The 20,864-nt window shown below is 52.5% G+C and overlaps 1 protein-coding gene across 1 annotated transcript in view; it reads right to left on the reverse strand.

Annotated features, from left to right (window-relative positions):
- Positions 1–16,479, reverse strand: part of STAB1 (stabilin 1) — a 1,212,756-nt gene extending 1,196,277 nt beyond the window's left edge. Inside the window, exon 1 of the mRNA XM_085624210.1 lies at positions 16,125–16,479. Within this exon, the coding sequence (XP_085480336.1) occupies positions 16,125–16,205 (81 nt within the window). The 5' untranslated portion in view covers positions 16,206–16,479. The remainder of the gene's footprint in view (positions 1–16,124) is intronic.
- Between the last annotated feature and the right edge of the window lie 4,385 nt (positions 16,480–20,864).

Below are 20,864 nucleotides of genomic sequence, written 5' to 3' on the forward strand. Positions count from 1 at the left end.
CCGGTGCGTTGAGGCATTGGTAGAGACTGCAGTTGGTACACCAACTTTGCGGGCAGAGGTGCAGCATTAATGAGGGTTGCGGCGGTGAGTGGAGCATTGGAGTCGCCATTTGAGTAGAGGGACCGGCGCTCACTGAACCCTGGTCTTTGCCACTCTCTATTATCAGGATTCGGGGTCAATGAGGGGAACTCATCCAGGGTTTTCTTTGCCCGTTTGCTGTTTGGAGGGGATTGTTGGCTCATAAGCAACAGGGGCCTCGGTTATTGCAGAGGCCGCCGTTCTCCCCCGAAGGGGGGGAGAGGCTCAGAGGCCGGTGCCATAACCCACGCCGCGCCAAAAGGTGGTGGGGAAACCGGTTCTGGGCGCCTACAGCGACCGGAAGCGAAGGCTGGTAGCCCCGCCCAGCCTCAGGCCAGCCTAGTGGCGACTAACCCCCCCCCCCGTCCAATGGGGGGGCGATGCTGGATACAAATCCCCCAATGGGGGTGCGTTACCCGGGCAGGCGGGAAACGCAAGGGACGCAAGGGGGGAATATAAGCAACCGCTCTCCCAGGTAGCTCCTAACTTTGTGGAGCGGGGAGAGCGGCGCACCGGCACGGCAGGGTGATGTGGCCTGGCCAACAAAAGGGGGGTAGCAAACGGAGACGGTGCTCGCGGCCCAGACCCGGCCTGTTGGCAGGGCACAAAAGGTAGTGAGTTGTGGGCCTAACTCCGGTGAGAAAAAAGCTACCCCTCCCTACATGCAGAGAGCGTGGGTGACCAGCCAAATGGTGGTCTCAGCGATAACAGGACAAAAGAGGACTACCAAGGACTAACCACAGAACTGGTTGGGGTGTCATTTACGAACTGGATGTACAACAAATTACGAATGGGGGGGGGCAGTTCGCAAATAACCCAATGTGACCAAGGTCATGCCAATATGTGTGTAACCATAATAAAATCTGCGGCCAACAACGACCACAACAGTACAATCCTTGTTGGCTAAGTTTCTTGGGTCGCCAGTGGGGGCGGGGGCTGGATAATAAGTTCCACCGGTTAGGCGCAGTGCGAGGGTTATTGCAGAGGCCGCCGTTCTCCCCCGAAGGGGGGGAGAGGCTCAGAGGCCGGCGCCATAACCCACGCCGCGCAAAAAAGGTGGTGGGGAAACCGGTTCAGGGCACCTACGGCGACCAGAAGCGAAGGCTGGTAGCCCCGCCCGGCCTCAGGCCAGCCTAGTGGTGACTAACCCCCCCCCTGTCCAATGGGGGGGCGATGCTGGATACAAACCCCCCAATGGGGGTGCGTTACCCGGGCAGGCGGGAAACGCAAGGGACGCAAGGGGGGAATATAAGCAACCGCTCTCCCAGGTAGCTCCTAACTTCGTGGAGCGGGGAGAGCGGCGCACCGGCGAAATCTTGGAACCCACCCACCCACACCTACGAGGCAGCAGTGTCGCAGTGCTGGACAGCAACACGAGCGTTGGCGGAAAACTGTACGATGGTTGGCTAAGGAGACACACCGACAGGGCGGTGTGTAGGAGGAGGGCCGCTCAACTTGGGATGCCGCACGGCAGGGTGATGTGGCCTGGCCAACAAAAGGGGGGTAGCAAACGGAGACGGCGCTCGCGGCCCAGACCCGGCCTGTCGGCAGGGCACAAAAGGTAGCGAGTTGTGGGCCTAACTCCGGTGAGAAAAAAGCTACCCCTCCCTACACGCAGAGAGCGTGGGTGACCAGCCAAATGGTGGTCTCAGCGATAACAGGACAAAAGAGGACTACCAAGGACTAACCACAGAACTGGTTGGGGTGTCATTTACGAACTGGATGTACAACAAATTACGAATGGGGGGGCAGTTCGCAAATAACCCAATGTGACCAAGGTCATGCTAATATGTGTGTAACCATAATAAAATCTGCGGCCAAACATGACCACAACAGTACAATCCTTGTTGGCTAAGTTTCTTGGGTCGCCAGTGGGGGCGGGGGCTGGATAATAAGTTCCACCGGTTAGGCGCAGTGCGAGGGTTATTGCTTTCTTGCGGTGGCTGAGGGTCGGGTCCGGCGCTTTCCACCCCTGTCTGTGGGTGCTCCGCCCCTCGGTACGGATCTGTATTCAGCCTTCTTTGAGCAGTGGTGAGGGCTGCATGCAATGAGTGAAGGCACGCACAGTCAGCGTTTCCAGGAGCAAAGAGTGAGATTCCTTGCAGTGATTGCGGAATGTGGTTGCTCTTTGTGGTACATAGGGCTTTGACCCTGTGCATGGTTTTGAATGTGGTTGTTTCGTTATCGCTAACACAGGGTGACCCACACAGTGGACAGGCTCGTTTTCCGAGTGGCGGGGGGGTTGGCCTCTGGCGCGGTGCTTTACGCCCTTGGGCTCGAGGGGGACTGCCTGGCCCGCCATGAAGCAGCCGAGGTTGCCCCCCCCTTTTTGTCATTCATAGGGGAATTAGACCGTTCAGGGGCCCATACGGAAGTTGGATGTGGGTGCTGGTCAGGGAGGCCGCGTGTTCCCTGGCATTGCCATAAGCATGCTGAGGTGGGGGAGGGCTCACTGAGGCTATCATTGGTTCTCTCGTGAGCGGCATGAGGCTGGCTCGTGGCCCTAGATGGGGATGCAGCCTCTTTAGTAGAGGGCGTCTTACGTTATGCTCCATATGTTATTAACTTGGCAGGCTGAAATAGCTCAGTTGGGAGAGCGTTGGACTGCAGATCTGAAGGCCCCTGGTTCAATCCCGGGTTTTGCCACAGTCCGAGAGGTTCTTTGCTCCTCACAAAATATTTCTAGGAGGCTGCACAGAGTCCTGTACATAGAATTAAAACGCTCTCCTATAGCGAGGTTCATTGCCATTTTGAGATTGTTGTAATGCCATGTTAGCATAATTTTCTGTGCTGATCATAATTTAATGCCTAATTATTTATGCTATGCTTAGTGCATGCGTTTCCGATGCCAGGTTCGCATATTTATTTTACTATGCTGAACTGCTGCCTGCACGCATTGGCTATGCCGTGATAGCATACGTTTGAGTGTTATCCTTGGATTCAGACCGTCGGGGATCTGAGGTTGCACCGTCTGTAGGTGTTGTTTTGCACTAATGTTACTGACCTTTACTTGAGCTGGGGCATGTTCAGTGCATCTCAATCTATTCTTACAGTCCCCCTTGACGGGGCAGCAATTCTGCAACTCTAACCGCACTTTTTGCTTTGCGCCCAAACCATTCCTGCTTTTATTTACTGGGTTCCACCCAGACACTTCTGTTAGTGGTGATGGGGTATTTGCGTGCACCCAAACCATACTAAATTGTTGAACATCTTGGGGAATGCTAAATGCACTCAGACGTTAATTACTTTTGCTGGTGTTGGGCATTTACACTTCAGTCCAAACCGTTCTTGCATTTACATATTATGGGGCATATTTCTTGCACCCAAATGTTACTTGGTATTGGGATTTGTTTCTTGCTTAAATCGGCGGCACTGGTTTGTGTGCAGTCATTTAGATGTCCTTAACAAGAGATTGCCAGAGGAATTCATGCCTTCATGGGCGCTGGGCACCAGTCTGCAGCTCTCCCCGAGGCACATTATTGCTTAGCCTCTGGGGCTTATTCGGGTAGGTTTGCGTAGCATCCCGTTGAGCGGATGGGTTGGCTCCAGGATGCATTTTAGATTAATGAGTACTGGGCGTGGTGGGCTCTGTAATGTTAGAGTTCGATTTTCCAGAGCTCCTCTGGCAGTGCCTTTTGGGCTGGTTGCCCTGCGCAATTGCGCTCAGGTTTTTGAAATTTGCATGATGGCATTTGTGATTTCTGCACGCGAGGGTAAATTCAATGACCAAAAATGTGGCTTCTTGGTCCGTGGTGCCGTACTCTTTTTCGGCTTCGTGCGGGTCTGTGTTAAGGGATGTTCTGTGTCGAAGGTTGATTGTAACGGAGGATTGTTGCTAAAGTAATCCGATTGCATGGCAACCGGGACTTATTATTATTGAAGTGCTCCAATCGGCATTACGGAAACTGTGTTTTAAACATGCCAACAGGAAGCCCTATGGGGGATCAGATTGTTGACCCCTTGAGGGACCTGGCCAGGTCACCCCCTTCCGTGGTGCCATCAGCAAAGCTGATGCTCCCTGCGTCTCTGAGCTGGACCAGTGCTCTTCATAAACGGTAGCACCCAGCTCGAGGGAAGGATTCATTGTGCCTGTTCCTCCTTTACACCATTGACATGGTCAAGGGCCCTGGCTTGCTGTAGGTACAAGGTTAAGGGTTGAGCATATATGGGACTCAATGACAAAAGAGGTTGAACTAGGTGACACGCTTCGCTACGCATATGGATCGGCTTGCATATTTTAATCCAATGACAAAGACGGAGCAAGGGTTCGGGTCTGAAACAGTAGGCCACAAGGTGGCTCGAAAAAACATTTTCAAGCCCTCGCTAACGGTGTAAGGGTGTTGCAATTCTATAATTGCAGGTAATCATTATCCGGTATTAATTGATAGATTTGACCGGGTGGTTTCCGGTACTCGGCACCGTCATATAATTATCAATGCCGGCGATGGTGGCAGCTCGCCACTACTTGACCTGGTCTCTCTAGTTTAGAGTTGACCACAACATCGCACAATTATTAATTCAATATACATTAAAAGGACTATTCCCTGCTGCCCATGCCATTCTTATAGCTCTTGGGGACTGGAATCGTTGGAATTGTCACACTTACACAATTGTTTGGTATAGTAGCTGTGATGTTACTGGGACTTGCGGCAGGGCTGGAGCTTTGATTGGTGCAAACTGTAGTGGCCTCCTGCCGCACGCTGAGGGCAATAAAATAAGTACCATTAACTTGGCTAGCAATAAGACCTGCAAGCAGATATACCTTGGGTGGTGGAGGTGAGCACCAACACATGTTATGTTAGGCACAGCAAGGTCAATAACATTTACCTGCCTTTCCTCCTTCGGTGGTAAGGACAGGAAACGCCCACGGAGGGCAGCACCCACCAGACACAGCACTGGCCCATTTTACAAATTCAAACAAACCTCCTCCCATGTCCTTTAATTGCCAGCTAGTTAGAGCAACAGCAGCAACTGGAGCCATGATCACAACCTAAGCACGCACGTAGAAGTAGCACATAGCTCCTAACGACAGTGGTCACGGCATCCCGGCAAGCAGTCTAGTTACAAATGTTATGTGGCATTCGGGGACGGGTGGCTGCACTCATGGCATGTATAGGTTCACAGCTAGGGACAGCCCAGGATCCATTCCTAGAAGCTGGTCGTCCGGGACCAATAAGGAGGTTTGTGTCGCAGGGACAAACAGGGATTGGTGAGGTGTTTATTGCAACATGAGGGCGTCCCAATCAGCATGGCTCGGGCAAATGCGCCGCCATGGAGGAGGGAGCGCTTACTTGGGCGTGCTGGCCGAAAACGTCACCCCTCCCCCTTTGATTCCCCCTGGTCGCGCTGTCGGGCCATGTCGAGGGTGCCCATGCGGTCCCTGGTATCGCTGGATACGTTGTTGTCCACCTGCTTTGTGTTGCGTGGTGCCTTGAGCCCGGTGGCAGCATAGGTCATCGGCGATGTATGATGGTGAGTCTGAGGCCCACATTGACATTATACTCGAATAAAGTTTGATAGTGTTGATGAATTCCACAACACATTGCATCCCTGAATACCCCTTCATAGTGTTCTGTCGACTAACTTGTTCTGAAATGTGCCGGGGGTAGCTGGCATGGGTAGGTTGGATATGCACCGTACCATTGTTTGATTTGTCTCGCAAGAAAGGGTCATTCCTAGTCTTTTGAATGTCACTCTCAGCTGCACTGAAAGGTTGAAAATGTCACACATGGCAATATGAAACCTGGGCAGCTATGGACAGGGCGGCTAGCTCTCAAAGAGCTATTTGAATTCAGTAGTTTGGATGGCGCCGATATCTCGAATCCATTAATATTTCTTTTACGATCTGGTGACTCGCATTTAAGGGGGGGTCCATGGTCCTTGCTTGGTTAATTAATGTCTCCAGGACACAAAGACACCCGTTGCTTAAGGTCTCCTGCTCCCATTGCTTCACCCTTGGTTTGGTGGTACCATAAGGGGGGCAGTCACTTACGTATAAACCGTCGGTTGGTGACGTTAGAAAGACTTTTCTCACTCCTGCGCTGTAGGACGGTGGCCGGATTGACCTACTGAGTGATGTAATCCCTGTGATGTCATGAAAGAGGTTTGGTAGCACAGGGTAATAGGGGCAGATGGTACTAAGTCTCTTGTATGGACAATACGAAGGGTAATTAAAAGAAACTGGTATGGAGTTTGTTCTGTATTGTGTAACTGGGGGAGTGCGGTTGGCTCATTACATTTACACTGCCTCTGAGATAAGCCAAAGTCTCTGCCTAGCCACCTAGGGGGTGGGCAGGTATCAGCTTAAGTGTCTACTCCCTTCTCCTGACTAGAGAGGTGGGTTCGGCCAGGCTTAGGTGCATACCCTAGCCAACCGAAAACTCAATTTGCAACATTGGTATAGTATGCCTAGGAGTTGTTTGCAGTCCATTCACAACCGCCCACAGGGCGAATGTTTCAGGCCACAAGGTTGCGGAGGGCCCTGGTTGGGAGCCTGGTGACGTGTCGTGCAACCAAGGGCAGGTATCAGGTCGCTTCAGTTATGACATATTCACCTGCGCTTTAGCCAGGGCAGCAGGCGGGTGGTGGTAGTTGTCATCTAACAAGTGTGCTGCGGTGCAGAAACGTTTGGTAAACACTGCGTTAGAGCCAAATGGCGACAGGGTATTCTAGACCTTTTGGCGTCCCACATTCAGGAAGGGGCAGGTTTTGGTTCAGAATGTTTCCCTCTGGTTCCCACAGACTTGTCGGCTCCCCGGTTACCCTTATATGGGCTAGAACCTGAGACTGGAAGGGGCATCTTCTGTGACCAGTGTCCAAACTATGTTGATAGTCAATGCTGGGGTAGATGTCCCTTGAAGGGCATGATTACTTCTTGGCCTGTCCCAATTTTGGGGTCTAACTGGGGTTGGAGTATTAAGTCCACAGTCCTTAGGAATCATCCAGTATTCCTTCAATCCAAGTAAGGGCAGTTAGCGATACATACGTATCAGCGAGTGGGTAACACACACCAGTTATCAGCGACTTCATGCCCCGGGGGCACGCGCGCTTCACAATAACACAAAGCTGCAACCAGTAAGATGCCAAGTGGCAAAAACCAGTAAATAGGTTGAATGGGAGTCCCTGGCCTTACAGCTGTGCGAGCCGGCCTCATTGAGAGGTACGCCCAGGTGAAAATGGTGTGCTTCTTTAGGTCCTCATGACCAATGCGGTTTGTGGTATCACACCAGGCTGATTGCTTAAGGTCATCCTGGGCCGCATTTACACAGCCCAGTATGAGGCCCTTGTGGGTCGGTGCCATGAATGACTAATTCCCAGGGGGCAGCAAGGGAAGGCAAGGCTCTTTCCAAATCGGGCACCAGAACACAAGGCAGCCAGGGCCAGAGCGGATGTTGGGTAACTTGTGTAGGCACCTGCGTAGTGTCACTCCACAAAAGGGTGAGTTGTAGCCAATAATGGGCACAAGGCGTATATTGTTTCAAACCAGATTCAGGGTGTCTGCAATCATCCCACCCAGAGGGTCATGGGGCTGAGTCATGTGAGGCAGTGGAACTTTCCCGCATGAGGGTGTACAGTTCTCGGAACAAGTTCACAGGCCATAAGGGCTTTTGGTTTCATGAGACACTAGCTTATCCAGGCCAACGTCCAGGGCCATTGTGATCCAGATGGGGTCCATCTTTCACCAGTAGGGATGGATCGCTTCCTTCTAGATTTGCAGGAGGCTCTAAAGATGAGAGATTGCAGGTAAGGGTATAGCTGTTTAGTGGGGGGCTCTGGTGGCGACGGAGGCCACCTCCAGAGCTGTGGCGGAGTTACAGGGCGACCTGGAAGCAGGCAGGTACCAAGGGTACCTCTGCGTGGCACCATAGAGTGCTAGAGCCAAAGCCGAGGAGCCTCATGGGAGGGTCCTTGAAACTGTGTTGGCGCCCCGCTAGTCCTTCGGGCAGTTGTGGGCCTGAACAACCAGGGGGTTTGCTATGCGACGCTCCGCCCTGAAAGGGGTGTAATAAGGTACCAACGGTCACGTGATCCGGGAAGAGGATAACTAGTAAGGATAGCACAGGCGGGGTTCGCCCCAGTGCTGCCTGGCTCAGCAGGCGGCCCAGTTAGTTGCCTGCCCTTGGATCGCTCATAAGATAACCCACCTATTACATAACGGTGTATGTAATAAACCTGCAGCAACTTTACCCAAACAATAAATTGTGTTGTGTGTTTATTTATGGGAAATGTATATTATGTTGGAGGGGTGGAAAAGGACGCCAATGACGATACTATGCTGTTGGCCGAGGCACCCACAGGGGGCCACTAGAGAAGTCAGCACTCTAGTGTCGCCTGGGCACCCCACACCCCCGCCCCCTTCAGGGGCAGGGACTCTGGTTGGAGTCCCACCCCTCTCCAGCCTGGTTGCGGCGCACGAGGGGCGTCACTTCCTGGGCGCCCAGGACTTGGGGGACGGTATATATCCCTCCCCCATCATTTTGGCGACCTCTTTTGATCGCCGCACACGCCGTCTCCCTCCCTACCGCTTACCTGGCGTGGTGGTGGCGGGGGGGGGGGCAGAGAATATTGTAATGTTTTCCTTTTTTCGTTGCAGGCGGATGTATAGGGTGATCTGGAAGCAGGCCGGTACCAAGGGTACCTCTGCGTGGCACCATATGGGGTGCCAGAGCCAAATCCAAGGAGCCTCATGGGAGGGTCCTTGAAACTGTGTCGGTGCCCCGCTAGTCCTTTGGGCGGTTGTGGGCCTGAACAACCAGGGGGTTTGCTATGCGACGCTCTGCCCTGAAAGGGGCATGAGTAAGAAAGTACCAACGGTCACGTGATCCGGGAAGAGGATCACTAGTAAGGGCAGCACAGGCGGGGTTCACCCCAGTGCTGCCTGGCTCATCAGGCGGCCAGGCGGCCCAGTTGGTTGCCTGCCCTTGGATCGCCCGTAAGATAACCCACCTATTACATAGCGGTGTATGTAATAAACCTGCAGCAACTTTACCCAAACAAAAATTTGTGTTGTGTGTTTATTTATGGAGAATGTATATTATGTTGGAGGGGTGGAAAAGGATGCCAATGACGATACTATGTAAACATGAAGAACTTGTGCATTTACATTGTATGTTCTTGAAAGGGGGTTTCACCAATTACTTACAAAATGTCGCCTCTCAGACTCCAGGGAAATGTTAACCGAAATGGACAACAAAACTCCTCAACTTTACTGGGAGGTGGTTGGCAGAACGGCCGGCCGGACGGATACGACCACCCATATTACTACCCAAAAGAACTGGGCGTGCCCCCCACAACTTGCGTCACACAAACCCCACCTCCTCATCAGTAGCGATGGGCTGGCATGTCCGAGCACAGTTGAGGGTGTCCGGTCTGAGCCTGTTTCAGCCAGGCAGCAGGTAATAGACCAAATAACACGTTTAACCGCGACAAAAGAACGACACCAAAGCAAAGCGAAGTCAATATTAAAGCCACAAACTCACCTTTACAATAAAAGACAAGGCCATGTAAGTTCATCTAATAACGTAACAAGCATAATTAATATGAAAACACATCAGCATTCGACAAACAAATCTTACGCCTGGAAGACAGACTAAAGCAGTGCTGCAAACCGAGATTACAACAAGGGTTACCTTTCCTTTTTCGTTTCTTATTTCCCAGAAGAGGGAGTACCAGCGACAAGGGCGGGGAGATGCCTGAAGTGGCACTCGGGAGCAGCCCTCCCTCGGGTCTGGCGCCTCTGCGGCGTCATTTCCAGTGCGCGGTGGGCTGGGGACAGGTATTTATACAGGCCTCCACCCACTGTCCACCCTCTTTGTCCCCCCGCTGCCACATAAATGGAAGCACCGATTGGATTGGCCACGGTGTAGTTTGGCTCATCAGGTGGGCAGGGCAGCTTAGGTCAGTCACCGCTTCCTGCCCTTGGATCGTCCGTAAGTTAACCCACCAAGACGGCATACTCCTTGTATGTAATAAACCTGCAGCAAACTTTCTCCAACAAAATCTTGTGTGGACTGTTCATTTTGCGCAGCACGACTAATTACTGCTGAGCGGGGGGTTGTCGATATCAGCACTAGAAGTTTTCCTCCCCACGGTCTCCAGGCAGGCCAACGATTGCTTCAAAAGTAAAGAAATTGGAGAAAAAAATGCGTTCACATGCCCTATTTTTCTTCTTTTTAAGCAATTGCGGCACCCACGCTTTAGCTTAAGATGTTTAACCCCTTCGCCGTGGGGGTAATTCCCCCGCGGAGGGTGGGGCGGTGGCGACGGCGCTGTGCTCGTGACGAGCCCAGCTCGTCATGAGGCACAGTGGAGCTGTGCTCATGACAAGCTGAGCTTGTCACGACTCCGTCCACTAATTGATTCTCCCGCAGAGGCGGGGAATCAATCGCGCGTGGGTGGAGCGCGACCGTTATGACGAGCCCAGCTCGTCATGAGCACAGCTCCACTGTGCCACATGACGAGCTGGGCTCGTCATAAGCACACAACGGGTTAAGGCTAAAGCGCAGATGCCACGGATATAACAAAAGTAAACAAATGAAAATAAAATGGTGTCCGCACGCTTCTTTTTCTTCTATTTATTTACTTCTGTTACAATGGCAGCAGCCGCGCTTTAGTTTTAAACATCTTAAGCTAAAGCGAGGGTACCGCCATTGCTACAAAAGTAAAGAAATAGAAAAAATGAGGATGTTTAAAGCTAAAGCGCAGGCTCAGTCATTGCATAAAAATGAAGTCAAATAAACATAAAATGAAAGGCATGCGGCCACGTCTGGTGTAGCAAATAATAGAAGAAAGGCGCGCCTGCGATTATTTCTGCCAAGGCGTGCCGCGCTGCCAACATGAAAAAAGAAAGAGTTGTGGGAGAGCGTCTCCTGCCTGCAACAGCAACCAGGAGAAAAACATTTAAGAAAAATAGTGCCTGGAGGCTATAATTAAAGCCTACTGAGTAACAACACATGTAACAGTGGGTGTCCTCATGGGAGGTTACAAGAAGAGAATAGGAGGTACTAAGGAAGGAGACTAATCCTATAGACCAATAAAAAGCCACCATTTACAAAGGACAGTGACGGAGAAAAAGTAAAAAGATGGGCAGAAAGTGGGCGGAGCTTCACGCTCATATCCTGGATACGAGTAAAGCTACAATGGTTCTGTCGGGGAGAAAACAATTACATAGCAAATGAAGACGAAGCTTGTTACCAATTTTTGATATGACTCTCTGCGTAACCAATGAGCCGGAGAGTAAAAGTGGGCTAAATCACAGCGCGCAACAAAGTGAATATTGGAACACAACAGCACAACAAGAAACTCTAAATTGCTTGCAAAAAAATATTTGCTATTTTTGAGTTTTTCACAAAACTAGTTACGCGACCCTCAGCCTTTGAAACACTGGTCTCTTTACAATTGTGCCTCACCTTGACAGCCCTTGAAAAATGTATTTAAAAAAAAAAAAACACTGATACTCACCAGTTATATGTAACTGACAAATATAACTTGCCCCGCTATGATGCACTGCTAATGATAGCAGTTATTACATCACCAATGACGTCTGAAATCTACGGCGTGCAAGTTTTACTTATGTCAGTTACATATAACTGGTACATTTCAGTGTTCATTTGGTTTTAAAACTGTAGTTTTTTTTAATCTTCTCACAAATGAGCTTTTCTCTTATTCAAAGGCGTGACCCCTTGTTTAAATGCATCCCCCTTCTTTGCTCACCTCTAATCTGTCATCTATTTTCTCTCTTAAACCGGATATTGCGCGTCTGTGTACTGTCTATACCTCACCAATTCTATGACATAAATTCAGAAATCCCTTCCTAACTTGCCAGTTTTGATTTCTATTAACACCCTACAAAGAGATTTTTTTTTATTATTGCGATTTTATACATGAACTCGACCGGAAGGCATTGGAGCGCTTTACATGCGCACCGGTTACCTTACACAAGGACACGTTCATTTTTGTCAGGCACGAAGACGTTAAGTGATTTGCCCAGAATCACAGGGTGCTGAGACGACGCTGAGACTCAAAGCTGGTTCCCCAGCTCCAAAGTCGGCAGCTCTGGCAGTTATGCCACAACCTCTCCCTCAGGTTGGACAACACACATGGAGAACTAAAGACTAAAACCGATGACCACTGAATGAACCCCCAACACCAGGTGCCAGAGTAGAGTGCTACTCCGCAGAAAGAATGAGTGAATATAAAATTTGCAGAGCGCGGACTTAGCCCAAGGGTGTCAAGGCGCTGTATGCAGAAACGGAGGGTGCAGACAGAAAGGCATGCTCACACCGACGTGTGAGAAAAAAGCCAGGTCTTTAAGATTTTGCGTAAAAGCAAAGGGGACACCTGGCTCGAAAGCTCATCCGGGAGGGAGTTCCACAGATTAGAAGCAGCCGTGGCGACGGCTCTCCCTCCCATTTGACCTTCTTGAACCTCGATACTGTTAACAGAGGTTTGTCTGAGGACCGGAGCAGCCTACTGGGAATATAATGATGGACGAAAGCCTCAATCCCCTCTGGGCCTGCGCCATAATAGGCCTCATGAGCCAGGCACAGGGTCTTGAAGGGGATCCTACGGTCCACGGGGAGCCAGTGCAGCAGCTTAATGGAGGCTGTGACGGAGTGATATTTTGGAAGGTTCAGCACCCCCGTGGCCGCCGCATTCTGCACCAACTGCAGGCGCCGCACTAGACCCCTATATAATGCCCAAGTAAAGTGCATTACAATAGTCCAATCTGGATGCTACCAGGTCAATGACGGCCTGCTTGCGTGCATCAAAGGAGAGGAAATGAGAGGTTTTTCTGAGGATCCTAATGATCCCGAAGCAGGTGGAGACTGAGAGAGAGAGAGAGAGAGACTGAGAGAGAGAGAGAGAGAGAGAGAGAGAGAGAGAGAGAGAGAGAGAGAGAGAGAGAGAGAGAGAGAGAGAGAGAGAGAGAGAGAGAGAGAGAGAGAGAGAGAGAGAGAGAGAGAGAGAGAGAGAGAGAGAGAGAGAGAGAGAGAGAGAGAGAGAGAGAGAGAGAGAGAGAGAGAGAGAGAGACAGAGAGAGAGAGAGAGACAGGGACAGACGCCAAGCGTGTCCGCCCATCAGTCGCTGGACCAAATTTCCTGTTTACTACCAAAAATCAGGACCTCAGTCTTCTCTCCGTTGAATTTCAGGAAGTTATCCCCCATCCAGGAAGAAACTGCAGCTCCTGAAGTTAAGAGCAGAATCCCTTATACTCTGCGAGATGGACACCATTATTTGGGAGTCGTCCGCATAGTACATCACCTATAGCCCAAAGGATCTCACAACCTTAGCGAGTGGAGAAACGTAGATATTAAAGAGTGTTGGGCTCAGGGAGGAGCCCTGAGGAAGGCCACACAGCAAAGATTTAGGGGCTGAGTCGAACTGGCCGAGCTTCACTCTCTGTGCCCGTTCACTAAGGAAGGGAGCAAGAAGCCCCAAAGCCGAGCCCCCGATACCTATCGCTCGAAGGCGTTCAACCAGCCAGTGAGGAGACAGGGTATCAAAGGCTGCGGTACGGTCAAGTAGGACAAGCAGGGTAGTGTGCCCTGCGTCCACTTGAGTATGGATGTTGTAAAACACAGCCGTCAGTGCTGTCTCCGTACCGTGGTGGCGTCTGAGTCCATGCTGTGAGCCATCAAGTAGGTGGTGACCCTTTACGTAGGTGCTGAGATAGGAATTTAAGAAGGTTTCCAGGATCTTGGCTGGAACGGGAAGCAAAGAGATTGGCCGATAATTCTTCAGTTCTACCGGATCTAGAGAAGGTTTCTTTAAAAGAGGCTTCACTACAGCCGTCTTCCACAGAGTGGGAAACAGTCCCTGTGAGATGGCCGCATTCAGGACCCCCGTAAGATGAGGAATAATGATCTCACGGCAGGTTTTTAGCACCTTAAGGGGGCAAGGATCCAAAGGGGAGCCCGATTTAACTCGATCAAGGAAAGAAATAAGCACCTCGATGCTTTGACAGAAGCAGAGAGCGCTATGCAAACGGCAATCCAATACTGTGGAGTTTAAACCCGCAGCAGCTGGTTTGAGTTTTATTTTTTGGGCGCGCTTTGTAAACTGCTAGTATAAAGAGATGTATTTTTTGTGCTGTTCATGGTATTGGCAGCACTAACCCGACCCTGCCACCTGCCTGGTGACGAGGTGCCAAGGAAGCTTGCCCCGCCATCGCCACTGAGGTTAGTGGCTGGTCTGTGGCCAGCGCTGAGGGGTTGGTGACTAGTCTACAGGAGAGGTTTAGAGAGGTTGGTTGGTTGGTCTGCAGCAGAGGTTGGTTGGTGGTTGGTCTGCGGCAGAGGTTTAGGGAGGTTGATGTTTGATCTGTGGCAGGGGTTGGTGGTTGGTCTGCAGCAGGGGGTTAGAGAGGTTGGTGGTTGGTCTGCGGCAGGGGCTGAGGGTTTGGTGGGTGGTTTGCAGCAGGGGTTAGAGGTTGGTGGGTGGTCTGCAGCAGGGGTTGAGGGGTTGGTGGGTGGTCTGCAGCAGGGGGTTAGAGAGGTTGGTGGTTGGTCTGCAGCAGAGGTTGGTTGGTGGTCTGCGTCAGGGGCTGAGGGGTTGGTTGGTGGTCTGCAGCAGGGGTTTAGGGAGGTTGATGTTTGGTCTGTGTCAGGGGTTGTTTGGTGGTCTGCGTCAGGGGTTGGTTGATGATCTGCAGCAGGGGGTTAGAGAGGTTAGTGGTTGGTCTGCAGCAGGGGTTTAGGGAGGTTGAGGTTTGGCCTGCGGAAGGGGTTGTTTGGTGGTCTGCGTCAGGGGTTGGTTGATGATCTGCAGCAGGGGGTTAGAGAGGTTAGTGGTTGGTCTGCAGCAGGGGTTTAGGGAGGTTGAGGTTTGGCCTGCGGAAGGGGTTGAGGGGTTGGTGGTTGGTCTGTGGCAGTGGCTAGGGGTTGGTGGGTGGTCTGCAGCAGGGGGTGAGAGAGGTTGGTGGTTGGTCTGCGGCAGGGGCTGAGGGTTGGTGGGTGATCTGCAGCAGGGGGTTAGAGAGGTCCGTGGTTGGTCTGCGGCAGAGGCTGAGGGGTTGGTGGGTGGTCTGCGGCAGGGGCTGAGGGGTTGGTGGGTGGTCTGCAGCAGCAGCAGGGGGTTAGAGAGGTTGGTGGGTGGTCTGTGGCAGGGGTTAGAGAGGTTGGTCAGCGCACAGGGACGCAGATGTTATGGACTGTAATGAAACGAAGCCTTTAGCCCCTTCTAAACCCCAAACCCCGTCTCCTGACCACTCGAAAAGAGTAACGAGAAACCCTGTGCCCCACCGAGGGGAGAGGTGAGGGGTGTGTGCATCTGTATGGATGCGGTTTGTACCCACACACCCCAGACGGGATCGTCGCACAGGGCCATGTAAATGGTAGCTCAGTGTGGGGGCAGGAGGGAGGGGGCGAGACGCAGCACCACGGGCGATCAGTCCATGATCCACTCATGGGCTGCAGCGAAGGCTCCCTCGGGTATACTGGACTTAAAACCCCGCATGTTAATAAACCACCTCGAGGAGCGAAGAAGCCGCCTTGGTAAGTAACTTGCCGAGGACCACAGAGCTCTGGCCAAATGAAGGCGCCAGGATTACACCGATTACCTGTTTCTCGATTCCCAAGCGAGTGCAGAGACGGGGTCGGGAGACACACTGCGAGGGCTGCTGCGTGAAGGGACCGATCCTCCTAGCGCCTGGAAGCGGCAGGGGGCGGCTAAGCGCTGCGCGGGGTGGATGAGCGCCTTTGAGGTCAGTAAGTACAGGGCACATGTGGGAGGTCGTGGCCTTGAGGGGGCAGGTAAGAGGGGCTGCTTGCCCCGGACCACAGTCCCCGGGGCACATGACAGGCTCAGTCACGCAGCTCGGGGCCTCAGACCCTGTAACACCACCCAAGAGCCAGACCAAAGGAAAGCAAAACTGACAGAAGGAATCAAACATAACTGGAATCAGCAAAAAACAGAAAGTGCGAACCATGGCAGGAGGCCCTGGCCAGGAGCACGTAAGACAAGACTGGGGCTTATGACAGGGGTCGAGGGGTCATGCAGGACTGGACCCCACACGACACCAAAGAGAAACAACAGAGGACAGTACCTGGTCTCCGCGGGTCCGAGGGATGCAACAAGCCGCCACAAGAAAACACCTGGCGACCAACAGGACCCCAGGGGCAACCATGTTGAGGTAACTCCTCTGGTGACAGACCGGCAGGTTTCAGTCAGGCGCCGAGTCCAGCGCCGAGAAGTACAGAGAAGCGCTTTGCAGGACGTTCTTAGCAATGCATGTTATACAACCCCCTGCCCAGAAGCATCCGAGGCCCTTCTCAGCAGCGCTTCACAGAAAGCATCCCTCAGAAGCAGCTTCTAGGCGCGCCTCCACCGAAGCGCCTCGACACCCGCCCTGCAGCGCACAGCCAGGCCCTCTTCGGCGCTAGGCCCTGCACCCGGTGACTGCTGGGGGGAATGACTGCAGCTCCTCGACGCAGAGGCCGTGAGGCATAAACAGGAACACGAGCGGATTTCCTCTCTCGTATCTGCTCTCACCAGAGGGAAGGAAGTCCTCGCTTTTCCAGCCTGGAAACCAAATCTGAGAGATGCCGGGGTCCGGGGAATCTGATGAGGGGGCAGCTCCGTGGCAGGGCAGAGCGGGGGGTGGGGGGTCCATGGCGCCCTCCGTGGCAGGGCAGAGCTGGGGGTATCCATGGTACCCTCCATGGCAGGGCAGAGCTGCGCATCCTCCATGGCAGAGCTGGGGGGCCCCATGGCACATCTGGGGGCCTCCATGGCAGAGCTGGGGGGGGGGGGGGGGGCTCCATGGCAGAGTAGAGCTCCGGGGCCTCCATGGCACCCCCCCATGGCATGGGCCTCCGTGGCACCCCCCATGCCATGGGCCTCCGTGGCACCCCCCATGGCAAGGGTCTCCGGGCACCCTCCTTAGCAGGGGAGAACTGGGGGTATCCAAGGCATCCTTCGTGGCAGGGCAGAGCTGGGGGGGCTCCATGGCAGAGCAGAGCTCCGGGACCTCTATGGCACCCGCATGGCAAGGGTCTCCGGGGCCTCCGTGGCATCCCCCATGGCAAGGGTCTCCGGGGCCTCCTGGGCGCCCTCCGTGGCAGGGCAGAGCTGGGGGTATCCATGGTACCCTCCATGGCAGGGCAGAGCTGGGCATCCTCCATGGCAGAGCTGGGGGGCTTCATGGCACATCTGGGGGCCTCCATGGCAGAGCTGGGGGGGGCTGCATGGCAGAGTAGAGCTCCGGGGCCTCCATGGCACCCCACATGGCAAGGGTCTTCGGGGCCTCCGTGGCACCCACCATGACTAGGGTCTCCGGGCACCCTCCGTGGCAGGGGAGAACTGGGGGTATCCAAGGCATCCTTCGTGGCAGGGCAGAGCTGGGGGGGCTCCATGGCAGAGCAGAGCTCCGGGGCCTCTATGGCACCCGCATGGCAAGGGTCTCCGGGGCCTCCGTGGCGCCCCATAGCAAGTGCCTCTGGGGCCTCCGTGGCACCCCCATGGCAAAGGTCTCTGGGGCCCTCGTGGCACCCCCCATGGCAAGGGTCTCCGGGGCCCCCTCTGTGGCAGGGCGGAACTGGAGGGGCTCCGTGGCAGAGCAGAGCTCCAGGGCTTGCATGGCACCCACCATGGCAAGGGTCTTCAGGGCCTCTGTGGCACCCCCCCATGGCAAGGGTCTCCGTGTGTCCGTGGCAACCCCCATGACAAGGGTCTCTGGGGCCTCCGTGGTGCCCTCCGTGGCAGGGGAGAACTGGGGGTATCCATGGCATCCTTCATGGCAGGGTAGAGCTGGGGGGCTCCATGGCACCCCCATGGCAAGGGTCTCTGGGGCCTCCATTGCACCCCGCATGGCAAGGGTCTCAGGGGCCTCCATGGCACCCCCCATGGCAAGGGTCTCCATGGGTCCAAGGCACCCTCCGTGGCAGGGCAAAGCTGGGGGGGGGGGGGCTCCATGGCAGAGCAGAGCTCCGGGGCCTCCATGGTACCCCCCATGGCAAGGGTCTGCGGGGCCTCCGTGGCACCCCCCCATGGCAAGGGTCTCCGGGGCCTCCAGGGTGCCCTCTGTGGCAGGGTAGAACTGGGGGTATCCATGGGGTATCCATGGTACCCTTCGTGGCTGGGTGGAGCCAGGGGTATTCTAGGATCACAGAGCAGCACGGCGGCAGGCTGAGGTGAGGAGATACCTTACAGAATTGACTGGTACAAGGCCCCCCCGCCCCCCCCCCCCCGGTGCGAGCTTATGAAGCCGGATAATTATTCCAAACAATATGCCAAATGTGTGCTATTTCTAACTGATAGAGGTCATTGTACCTTTCATCACCTTCCACAATCTTGCAGAACACATTTTGGAGGTATTGATTTTGAACAATAGGCATACAATTTATTTAATTTTTGAGTGTAGTAGGGACATATTTAGGTCCTGATGAGTAAAGCAGTGGGGACTGCTTACGAAACATGTTGACCCAGTAGGGAGTATCAGATTAAAGTACACCCCCTACGCAACCCCCCATTTTTAACATTCTTAGCTAGGGAATTGAATAAAATTTGGTTTTTCCACTAGCCAGAGGATTTTTAATTTTTTGTAATCACTCACTAACCCTACCACTCTCACTATCACTAAGCACATAGCCTACACATAGCCCATTCCTTCACAAACAATGCTCCCATATACTCATTGGTCGTAGCACGCCCCGCCCCGTAGAGGGACGGGAAGACCCCTATGATGAAGCATGACACCATGGGATTCATAGTGTGTGAGGGGTATTTTAAAAACACTTAGTGCTCCCCATGACATCTCATGGAACACTTCTTTATTCACTGAAAATTACAATTTGAAAAGTAAAAATAAAAATAATTTCTTATCACTATAGGGTAGAATCACATTGTTTATAAAAAAGCTTGACAGGAGGAAGGTTCTACCGCTAATCCTCTGAACTCCCCCTTTGTTAATCTTTCTGTATTCTAGGATGACCAACTGACATGGGTGCAAATTCAAGGCGGTGAGTGTAAAAATTCAGGACAAAGGGTCAAAATTCAGGACAAAACTTCGGGACAAAAGGTAAGTTTTACAGACACGTCAGAGGAGGTCGAGCAATAGTAAGGAAATAGACAAGCACTTAAGTACAAGTCAAAATAAGTTTATATTAGTTTGAGACAATCGAGCACTTCACGGTTTTTCAGTATGGCCGCTGCTTGCTACCTTAGACGATTCAAAACTCGCCTCTCGCTCCAGCAGGTACATTAGTCGCCAGACTATGGTGACCCACACCGGAGTATAAGTGAGGCTGCTTTTATTGTTGATTGAAAACTACTGGATATACAAGGAACTTTGCAGTGCCAGCCCCCAGTAACAAAACCGCTCACCCCCCTTTCCAGCCTCCCAGGGAAACACCGATGCCTGGTCCGGCCAGTCCGGCCTTGCTACCACCCTCCAATGGTGCCCCTCATCTTCTCATAGACCGTCTCTCATGTGTATTTAAATTCTTTTATAGTGTCACTCATCCCAAGTATGTGGGGCAGAGTGTTGGAGTGCGTTACAACACACACATCAGATAGAGACAATGACTCATATAAACGTGAAAGTCAATGTATAGGAAATGTTACTTAAGATAATGGGCGCTACAAGGTGAAATCATTCTTTTATCTTTCATTCTCTTTTACCATTCATTCTGTCCTTCCATCCGTGTGCCCATCTATATCCAAACATATTCTGCCATTTGCAAATCTATCCACCATGTATCCTTTCATCCATCCCTCCATCCACACTTTCACTCATCCATCCATTATTCATCTATCCACCCTTTCACCCCATCCATCCATACACTCATTGATCCACTCTTCCACCCATCCATCTATTCACTCATCCATCCAGCCATTTACCCTTTCACCCATCCAGCCATCCTTTCAGTTACTCATCCATCCACCCAGTTACTTATCCTTCCACCCATTCACCCTTTCAGTCATCCATCCATCCTCCCTTTCTCTCTCCATCGACCCTTTCACTTAGCCATCCTTCCTTCCATCCATCCACCCACCCATCTACTCATCCATTCATGAATCCATCCATTGACCCTATTACTCATCCATCGGTTCCCTCATTCAGCCACCCTTTCACTTCTTCACTCATCTATCCATCCTTTTGTCCATCTACCCCCTTTCACTCATCAATCCTTACATCCACCCTTTCACTCATCCATCCATTCACCCTTTCACTTATCAATTCATCAACCCATAGATCCTTTCACACATCCATCCACCAAGTCCCTCGCCCATCATCTACCCTTTCACTCATCCATCTACCCTTACACTCATCCATCCATCCATCCTTTCACTCACCCATCCACCCATCTATCTACCCTTCCACCCATACATCCATCTATTTACCTTTTCTCTCATCCATCCTTCCACCCACTCACTCATCCATCCTTTCATTATTTATCCAGTCACCGTTTCATTCATCCATTCATCCTTTCAGTAATCCATCCAGCCATTCACTCATTCCTTCACTTATTTACTCACCCACCTTTTCACATTATGAGCTGAGCCTTTGTCTGCAGAGTTGCAGACAGAAGAGGCCCATCAAGAACTTCACCTTGCTGTAGTTCCTAAAGCGGTGGGGTGGGTGGGGTGGGGTGGGGGAGGGCTCACTATGCCCCTGCACATAGGCAGTCTGAAAACGTAGAAGTCATGAGTCATGCATGATGCACAGTGCCAGCACGTGAGGTGACTGTGACATGGGGTTGTTTCCAGGGCCTTAAGTGGGGTAAAAAAACAGGGGGGGGTCTCATCGAAGGGGGTGTTCGATGTAATTAAGGGTGTGGCTTAA

This window comes from Triturus cristatus, chromosome 9 (genome assembly GCF_964204655.1).
Source record: "Triturus cristatus chromosome 9, aTriCri1.1, whole genome shotgun sequence".
Lineage (NCBI taxonomy): Eukaryota > Metazoa > Chordata > Amphibia > Caudata > Salamandridae > Triturus > Triturus cristatus.